General features: G+C 34.5%; 1 protein-coding gene across 5 annotated transcripts; it reads right to left on the bottom strand.

Annotated features, from left to right (window-relative positions):
- Positions 1–210: 210 nt before the first annotated feature.
- Positions 211–9185, bottom strand: LOC7479190 (probable LRR receptor-like serine/threonine-protein kinase At5g10290). Of its 5 annotated transcripts, none has more exons than XM_052453059.1 (13): positions 8775–9185; positions 7745–7885; positions 7080–7212; positions 6852–6923; positions 5252–5395; positions 5073–5147; positions 4833–4898; positions 4604–4674; positions 4347–4490; positions 2665–3006; positions 1181–1575; positions 653–968; positions 211–526 (listed from the first exon to the last, which is right to left on the bottom strand). In XM_052453059.1, exons 2-12 carry the CDS (start codon positions 7842–7844, stop codon positions 654–656), a joined length of 1857 nt encoding a protein of 618 aa, XP_052309019.1. In that variant the 5' UTR covers positions 7845–7885; positions 8775–9185; the 3' UTR covers positions 211–526; position 653. The 5 variants fall into 5 exon arrangements, with proteins under 5 accessions (XP_052309019.1, XP_052309020.1, XP_052309018.1 ...); XM_052453060.1 differs by having other exon boundaries at positions 211–514; XM_052453058.1 differs by having other exon boundaries at positions 446–968; positions 8828–9185.
- Between the last annotated feature and the right edge of the window lie 1088 nt (positions 9186–10273).

Here is a 10273-nt window from a genome sequence, read left to right as displayed (position 1 = left end):
GCACCACTCTTCCCGAGAACAAAATTTCAATCACATAAATGATTATCCATGACCGATTTTGGGTGGTAAAACTTGATGAAGAGTCTTGGAGCTTATAGATATTATCAGTCAAAGCATCGACAACGGCACAGGGGAAAATCCTGGATCTCTGGAGGACAGACTTGGAAGGGAAACGTTAGTTGCAATTTCACCGTTGGAATGAAATGGAAATAGACAACCTCCTATCCTTTGTGTTATATATTACATTTCGTCATCATAAAAAATCACTTCAATATTGTCTGACAGAGCAAAATCCTAGAAAACAAGTGTGAAATGACGTTGAAATTGGTGGAAATACAGCAGGCAAAAGCCTAAGCTGGAAGCTCAAGAGTCGAAATGCCATTTTCTTGGGATAAATAATAGAGCTATGATTATGAAACTGAAAAAAAAAACAAAAAAGACAGGCTTTCAATCAACGGCAAAATAGTTTCATCGCAGACAAAATAGGAGCTCACACAAAGGAAGAACGAGGAGCCTACATGAGCAACTGTCATAAAAATTATGAAAGCACATTCTTTCCTTTATTTTTCATGTATCTGTTTTCATTCGAGGAAAACATCAAGCTAATGTAAAAGGAAATTACATACTTTAAATGCACCGGAGAATTCGTTACCTCATCTTCCACCAGATAACTCAATAGCATCTTGGTTATAAAGTGAATCTTCTCCAAAGTCAAATCTTCTCTGCAATCTGCTGTATTCTTCCCTTCTTGTAACTTCAACGTGCTGCCATTCTTCCCACCTTTCAGCAAGCCCCTCTCCTTCTAGCATCCGCACAACCTCCGACATTGCTGGACGGTCCTCTGGCGACGCTTGGGTACAGAGCAAAGCAACTTTTATCATCATCTCCACCTCCTGGATGTTGTAGTTTTTATTTAAGTTGCGATCTACAATAGCATCCAGTCTTTTCTCCCTCTCCAGCTTCTTGACCTTCATAATAAAACATCCATAGAAGAATTACTAGCAAGTCAGAAAGTTGCATGACATGAAAATTAAAGCATGCTAAAAAGAATAGACATCTGCAAATGATGTCATAACTCCATGCAAAAAAATAGATAATAAAGGTGGGGTCGAGAGAGACATGCATGCAAAGCAACCAAAAAATGATAATGGATAGCTGTAATTAGCTATGGTTATCTTACATGGTCAAGCAATAGGACATCATCTTCTTCTTCCAGGCGTGAAAAGTCAATTGCACGTTGACCTGTAACAAGCTCCAGAAGCATTATCCCATACCCAAAGACATCAGTCCTTCCAGATGACTTGCCAGTGGACAAGTATTCTGGTGCTATGTGGCCCATTGTCCCACGAACTTGAGTAGTCACGTTAGTCTTTCTCACATCCATCAGCTTTGCAAGGCCAAAATCACCAACAACTGCTTCAAAATCTTCATCAAGTAGTACATTAGCTGCTTTCACATCACGATGAATAATTTTAGGATTGCAGTGCTCGTGAAGGTATTCCAGGCCACGCGCTGCACCTAAGGCCACTCTTTTTCTGGTTGTCCAATCTAAAACAGGCTCCTCAGGTTTACGCTCTGCAGGTCAAGACAAAAATTAAACCTCACTCGAAATTTATTCCACAGAAAAATTTATAAAACAATACATTAGCCTATAATTTGTATATTTGATAGTTGACATTAGATATTACAAGGGAAAGAGGTACATATATTCATCAAGCATGCTACATGCATAAACTATTGCTATTTGGATGTTCAAAGGATTCAGCTGATCCTTGTCCTACTCATCAGTAGGTTAGTACCAGAAGTAGTTCAATGCTGCCAATAACTATTACAAAATATCAAACTCTAAGCTGCATAATTGACAAACAAGCTTCTCCAAAATATCACAATATTCAAATTGTCCGCACTTTCCTTTCACTGTTACCCTTCTGTTTTTATTTTTGTGACATTTGACTTACTTATGAATGGCAGATGTCATTGCATCTCATGATCGCTAATCTTTTTTGAAAATCCAACTCCTATTGGGCACACACCTGATGAATTCATTAATCAGATTAATAGCTAGAAATAAATTTTATGTCCTACCAAATAGTAGCTGACTTTGGATTTCATTTTAGAATATCTATACCTATTTTGTGGTAGAGTTTTGGTGCCAATAGTGCATCCATTCTGTGTTGTGGGAAAAAGGTATGATGAATGATTAATGAGAATTTGCTACTAGAGTTTATCCCTCTTAATAAAAAAGATCAAGGAGGTTGCCAAGCTATTGCTAGGGTTTACTTTAGCTTCTTTGTTCTATCATCTTGTCCTGCATCATGCTTCTAAAATTGGGAATTAAATTCTCTCATACTCTGATGGAAACAAAATCATGTCAGGTTCCAAATATCACTACTTTTTTGCATTCAATGATTTAAAATATGTGAGAGAAATATAATATCAAATGATAATATATATACACACACACGCCCATTCATTCTGAGTTTAATCATTTAGATTCAACAAAAATGAGAGAAATGAACATGAGACAGTCTCAATCCATAAAACTGACCATACTTGCTAAACAGAAAATGATTATTGACAATTACCTCAGATGCAGATAATTGAACAAAACAGTTAAATATGTTAGCAGTTCCTCTCAAAATCCTGTGAACAAATAACTAATACCTCTTAGACGATAGGCCACACTTAAATTCTGCATGAATGGATACACCAAGAGGCGTTCTGTTGTCGTTGTGCAAAACCCTATCAGACGTAATAAGTTCCTGTGAACAGCTACACTTATCATCTCAACTTCACGTTGGAATGCTGCATCACCCCCAGGACTTTCAAAATCAGTTAAACGCTTCACGGCAACTTTGGTATTATCAGCAAGCACTCCTTTATAAACTTTTCCAAATCCTCCTTGTCCAAGGATATTTTCCTCACTGAAGTTGTCTGTGGCAAGCTGCAATTCCCTCCATGCAAATCGTTTTAACTGACCAAATGCTATTCTTCGATCCACTTCACCTAAACAAATGGTAAGAAGGGCATTCAGAAAAAAATTAAGTGGAGGAACTTAAATTCTTTAATTGTGATTTTTTAAAAAAATAAAAAAGAACAATGTTTTACATTTTGTATAAATTCTCAAACTTTCATGATTTCTAGAAAATAGAACATATGTTTTTCTTTGTGTGCCAACAATTTGATCCAAGAAGTTGCACCAATCAATCACAAATAAACACATATATTAGATTCCATTTTCAGTCACAAGAGGAAATGTTCATTGAAATAGAAGAGTTTTCAAGCAGACAGGATTTTTGAACAATTTAAACCCTAGACAAATTATCTGAATCACTATAGGATGGCTATAAGTATGAGAGTTCAATTCATGTTGAGACACAAAATGATTTTTACTAAAATCCATCCAAGATGGAAAGTAGTTATGTAATACCTATAATTGCACAAAATTATACTACATGTTACAACAAATATCCCATAGTATCATAGACTAAAACAATATATGCAGCGTTATGAGCTTTTCCGCTTGTTTGGCCTAATTATGTATCAATTATAGGCAAGTAAAAAAAATTCATAAGATAAAATGATAGAATTCAGCTAACCTCATTCTCTTTGGATTGCAGTCTAATTTGTTGATTTGCTCTTTTGAGCTAAATTTTCAACAATATCATAAAATGATTTTTATTTAAATAGAAGGAAGCTCATTTTTTTTCTTCTCATAACATGTTCAATGACTGGCTCTAGTTAAGCTGAGTGGATGCAGTTGCATTAGGAACAAATATGAACCCATAGCAAGTGGCTAGAAGACATGCATGTTACATCCACTCATCAAACACTAACTGCTAAATGGAAAATATATTCCAATAATACACTTCAGTTAAAGGAAAAATAAGTGCCAATGTTAGACAGTATTTTTCACTAATCCTTGTTTGTCGTTCAGTAAATTGTATATGTTACCTGAAGTATGGATACATAACATAAAGTATAAAGCCTGTCATTGTAACCTTTTATCACATTATTATGATCATTAAAAATTAGCTTTGTAAAGAGTTAAAAAAAAGGTTATTTGTTACTACAATTAAATTTTTTGCAAAAACAAGTGTAAACTAAATTTCAAATTCCATACTGGTGTAAATGAAGTCAGCTTAGTTGAGCCATAAATTGAAGCTTTAATGAAAGGAATTTTATCACATCAAAGACAATAATTTGGCCAAGACAAGCAAAGATTGTCAGAGAAAAAAAGCAAAACAGGACCGGCCAAACTTGTGACATGATCTATTATTTCTATTTATTTCTGTGCTAGTAGCAGCAATGCAATTATTTGCTATGTGCTTAAAGGCAACTCAAACCTGCAACATCTACAAATATTTCACGTCTGTAGCCTTTGCGTCTACCCTTGCAAACAAAAAATAGCAAGCCTCCAAGCAGAAAAAGAATTACAAATCCTCCCACAACTCCAACTATAATTCCAATCTTTGACTTATGTGAACCACCTGCCAACAGATGAAAGGATTAGCAATAAGCTTCAAGAAAACATAACTTTAACGAGTGCTGTTCAAAAAACATCTCCAATAAATCAAAACAAGAAGTACAATTACTGAATTACCTGAATCACCACTATAAGATTCACAGAGATGCAAATTCAGCCCACCACAATTTAAGTGGTTTCCTGTAAAACTGAAATAATTGACAGAAATTCAAATTAAGTTAAATTTTGACAGTTACATGACATAGACCACACGTGTGTGCGCACACCCATGAAAGAAACAAAAAAGAATAAGTCTAAATGAAAAAATTAGGAGTTGAAATAGCACTAATTCAATATTCGTTCATACTTGTATTTAGGAATTTGGAATAAATGATTAGGAACTTGACCACTGAGATTATTTGAATCGAGCAGACTGCAAAGAAAATTTCACCCATGTCATCAAAATCTTGAAATACTTCTAAGGGATATAAAGCTATATGATTCGAGTGGGACTGTAAGAACAATTTAGGAATATCCCAATCTGGAGTCAACAGACAGCTCAGTTATCCTGTATCATCTAGGTATTGAACAGGACACCATCACTTACATATTGATTAAGCTTTCAAGACTAGCAAGTGATTCAGGGATAGCTCCACTGAGATTGTTTTGACTCAATGTCCTGCTTGCATGATAAGAAAATCATATCAATCATGATGAAGTTTGGAAACATGTAGAGATATATCTCATATACCTCTAAGGACAAGGGGAACAAAGGGTATCACTTACAAAAATTGTAGTTTTTTAAGATCACCCAGGGAAGATGGTATTTCACCACTTAAACGATTATTTTCCAAATCTAAGCTGGTCAAACTTGACAAATTTCCGAACTCTTTTGGTATCCCACCAGTTATGCCATTCCCTTTCAGTGTTCTGCATGATGAATGCAATCTAGTATATATTATTATCCAATTTGAATATTTACAATCAACACCCTAAAAAGCCATTCAAAGGGAGGTAACTTGAAGCTTTATGAAACACAAATAAAAATTTCTCGTCAACAAAATCAATGTTACCTTGAAAGCATCCAAAGGTTAACGTGAAAACATTTTCTACATGTATATATCTATTAAAGAGTCTGAGTGTATTATGTCATGGGCATGTTCATGTCCATTGGTGATCTATATGCAGTGTGTGAGTATGTCAGCATGCACATGTGATAGGGGAAAGAGTCAAACCAACAGCTGTAATGCCATGACCCAAATGAAGTGATTACCATAGATGGAAATTCTGAACTAGGAAGATTTCTCTCCCACCACTCCGAAGAAATAAAATGCCAAATTGACTGACCATCAAAGTCTAAAAGGTTGAACTAACTCTTTCCCACAATTACTAGTGAAGTAGTATATGCTCTCTAATCATACGGCCTTATACAATTAGAACTATCCACAATAATAACTATCCTGAACCACCCTAAGTTGTTTCTATCATATACTTAGCTTGTCAATTTCCCAGAAAATTCCGAAGGTCCCAAACTGATCCAACCAAATCATCACTTTTGACATCTCATCCTTCTGGCAATCTTAGTGTGTTTGGTGAGGCAAAGTCAATGCTTATGATAGAGAACATATAGTAATACATATCAAAGAGAACACGTAGTTTCAGCTTTCAGATAGCAAAATATATGATAACTAAAGTCACAAAGCTGTTTACAAGACAGGTTCATGTTCCTGCATCAGAGCACAGTTATTATACCCAACCCAGCCCGGGACACAGCCAATCCGTCCCCTGGCTGGGTTTAAAAAAAAGTCAACCCGGCAGGTCAACCAGCAATGGTCAAAACCCAATTTGACTTAAAAAAAAAAAATTCTTCAAAACCACGTCGTTTTAATTATTATTTTTTAAATAATTGACCCGAGTTAACCCAAGTCGTGACCCAGTGGTTAGGCCAGGTCATGGGTTGGGCCAGGTTTAATAACCTTGCATCAAAGTAATATCTGCGCAGACAATTGAAGGTTAGTTTCTGTGACCATTTTTAATATAAGAACTTAAAGGTCAGGAGAAGGGGAAAGAAAGGCTGGATCTTTGACACTAACAATTTCTTATTGTTAAGAAATCAAACTTAAGTAGCACTATCAATAGTTTATGTAACTCCATTAGATATCCCGTGTTATTGGAAATTTTCTTTTGCAAGTGTGCACGCAGGGGGTTAGCATCTCATGTGTGATTCAAGTTTTTATCACTGCTGATTAAGATCCATAAAATTGCTTTTGAGAATGAAGTGCGCCTACTTTGGAAAGAAAAAAGGAATGAAACAATTGCCCTCACAAAAACCAAATTCATCAAGAAAGCAAAATTCTGTGTTCAATACAACATACACCATACGTACAGTGTAGTGAGAGTCCTTAGAGCTCCTATCATAGGAGACAAGATCCCAGAACAGTTGATGTCGGATAGCGTTCTGCAAACAGGTAAGATATAAGTATACCCAATGTGTAAGATAACATGTAATTCAACTAAAGGACATAATATTGCAGGAACACTAAATTATTTTATACATATTTATCATCTGGAAACAGCTGAAAGAAGAGGTAAAACCACATTGAAGAAAACATACACAGAAACGACATTATTGCTTTTGTCACAGATAACATTCGTCCAAGTGCATGGATTAACTTGATTCTGGTTCCAATCTGTCAATTGATTGTTTGGAATATTCATCGAAAGCTTCAATGCATATAGGGCATCTCCTGTAACCAAAAGTATTATTTACCATGTAGTAAGTTTATCATCTTAGCCTGTTCAATCAGTGCTGAAAAAGGAAACTTGCAATAGCTGAGTGCAGAAATTAAATCATAGAAGAGGATGAATGGCAGCATTCTCAATTTTCATTGAATGTTCATTATATCCATCTAATCATCGAGTTCACATCTATTTACATCTAAAACATGTGCGTGCACTCAGAGAGAGGTCATATTATCAGACAAAGTGGTCATGTATTGAGCTCGCCCTTTCAACCACATAAGGATTTTAAATATTAGTGTAGCCCTTTCATCCTTCCCACATAAATTCAGCATATAAAGATATTCTAAAAAACAACAAATACAGATAACTGGAATGACATCAGTCCAGATGTTTGTAGAATTACTTAAGTGTCAGATCAATTTGGAGAGAGATTGAACAGATTGTGGTTTGCTTCATCTATCATTGTCTTAATGATGTTAAAATGGCCACGTCCAAGTAAAAACAGCAAGTTAGCTTATCAGAGAAGGGACACAATACCTTGTGGGTCAGACAATACAAAGGATTGCAAGAAAGCCAATATTAAGGCTGCAAAGATCATTTCCATCTTCAATGACATCAACCCAGGTGCTCGATCCATTGAAACACACGAACCCAAGTGAAGATAGAAGTAAATTCCATCTGTGAAAAAATGGCATCGGTTTGAGTCATAAATGTTTGGATTACAAGATAGTGAATGCACTGGGGGGAAAGTTCATTCATACACAAGGAAAAAATTAAGCAGATCAAGCAGCATACACACTAGCATGGGCAGATCTTTTGCTAACAAGGAGAGGTCCTCGAGTTCATAAGATGATAATGAATGAGCTTAACTGCCTTGGTCCTTCCATAAACAGATGTTTACACTTAAATTGTCACCAAAAACTAGGTGTATGTAACAGTAATATTTCCACGCAATCATTCTAATTGTTAGACGGAATTTTTTGAAGCCATTGCCAGGAGAGAGAAAAGTGTCATTCAGTCAAAACAAAAACAAGGAGGCAATCACAACAGGGTTGGGGGGCTTATGACTTCAAGTAATATCTATCTAGAAATAAACAGGAGTTGACTAATTTAAGAAATCATTTTTCACGTAAGAACTCAAGATTACAATTAAGCCAACGATTCTTCTCTCATGTCATAACATAGTATTGATGGAATATAACTAGTGCCAGAGAAAATCAAGCAAAGTATAATTTCCATTTCTGATGAAAACTATCTCAAACTCCAGAAGAAGATGCAAAGAATCATCCAAATAGAACTCTAAATCAATTAACTAAGGATTTTAGCACTTAATACAAGACAATTAAACAGAAAAGAAAACAATAAAAAGAGAAGCATGAACATGACATAATACAAGACACTCTTGGGTCTTTCAAATTAAGCCTAACCATTCTATTGAATTCAAAATCACAATTTTTATATGTGCTGACATATTCTCATGAACCAAACAAAGCTTCAAGCTTAGGAACCAAAACAAAAGAATCTAGACCCAGAAAAACAAACCCAAAAAAGAAAAAAAAAAACATACCAGATTCATGAAATGAGCACAGAAACCGTGAACTTGAAAAAACACAAACTTACCTCCTTTAAGAGAGAGAAAAACCAAACTTTAAGCGGAGGAATTATCAAGAAAGGTAAAGTACTTAATGGGGTTTGAGAGGGCGAATCATAGTTGGGGCTTTTTGTGAGTGTCAGTGATTGAGCTGTCTTCTATCTGCTTTAGCCAAACTATCAAAGTGGGTCTGTGTGCTTGTTCCGCTTACAGATGTTTGTTTTCTGTTTTTAACAGCTAAAATCTAGAAAGAAAGTTGAGTCTTTTTGCTATCTCTTTGTGGGTTATTTTGTTTCCAGATGTGTAATTTTGTCATTAGCTTAGCTTAACAAGAAGCAAGCTTTTGCAATTATTAGTACTTCTTTAGTGAAGATCATTAGAGAGAGTTGTGGTCTCCTGGAATGGTATTATAAATTTGACTACTATTCGACACAGGATACTTGCATTATTACTACATTAAACATCTTTTTTAAAACTAATTATATAAATTTTAACTTTTTTGTTTAAATGAATTGCTTTTTTTTAGTTTTTAATCAAGTACTTTCTTCATCCAAACTCCATTAATTGCTCTACGTTTTTATCAATGTACTTTGACTTTTACTAAACGCAAATTGCAATGTTGGTACACGAGCTTTTAATTCCTCTCATTCGAGTATATGATCTTTATTTGTTTTTTTTTGGTACACCAACTTTTTTTTATTGTTCTAATAAATACTTCCATAAAACAATAAATATGGGGGCCATGCTCTCCAAAATTTAAAATTTAACCATGAATTAGTTTAACTGGTCAGATTCTATATTTACTTTTTAGAGGTCACTAATTTAAGTCTCACAGACCTCAGGGCCACTGGAGGCTTGCATGGTCGTTAACTTCAGGGTTTGTGGGATTAGTCGAGGTAAACGCAAGCTGGTCCGGACACTCACGGTAATAAAAATAATAATTTGCAAATGTGCATATAAAGACTTTGAATTTAAAATAATTTCTCTTAAATATATCAGTGGATGGTGTGTATACAATTAAAAAATAAAAACATGTTATTGACGAGATACAGAGACTATATTTAAAAAAAAAAACATACTTGAGGTGAAACCATGGTCCCGATTTATAAATTAAATTTTAAAACTTATTCCAAAAGGTTATTAAATTAAAAGTTACCTGGTTATTAGTAAGTTATTAAATTACTCATTTAAAATTTGCAATTGTTTTCTAATATAATTTAAACTAATAGCATTAACCTGTTGTAACATGTCTATCCAAAGCAATAATGTATCAATTAAGTATTGGCTCCTATTCGAGGCCATATGAGAGTCCCAATACTTGGTGTTACTTATCATTTAGTTTAAGTTTTTCATTAAAATTAAGGGTATGTTTGTATTTGAAAAAAAAAATCTAGGAAATGTTTTCTACCATTTCCTAGTATGAAGCAAATACTGAAAAAAAATATTAATAAAAATTATTTTTTAGTTAATTTGTA

This window comes from Populus trichocarpa, chromosome 5, assembly GCF_000002775.5.
Source record: "Populus trichocarpa isolate Nisqually-1 chromosome 5, P.trichocarpa_v4.1, whole genome shotgun sequence".
In the NCBI taxonomy this organism is placed as follows: Eukaryota; Viridiplantae; Streptophyta; class Magnoliopsida; order Malpighiales; family Salicaceae; genus Populus; species Populus trichocarpa.
The sequence above is the reverse complement of the archived record's forward strand: the minus strand, read 5'-3'. Positions and strand labels throughout refer to the sequence as shown.

Excerpts from the sequence above, each read along its gene's own strand:
- LOC7479190 (XM_052453059.1), bottom strand. The coding sequence starts at position 7,844 with ATGGATCGAGCACCTGGGTTGATGTCATTGAAGATGGAAATGATCTTT. Across the intron at positions 6,924-7,079 it reads AGCAATAATGTCGTTTCTGT|AACGCTATCCGACATCAACT; the intron begins GTATGTTTTCTT and ends ACCTGTTTGCAG. Across the intron at positions 5,396-6,851 it reads CTAAGGACTCTCACTACACT|AACACTGAAAGGGAATGGCA; the intron begins GTACGTATGGTG and ends TTCATCATGCAG.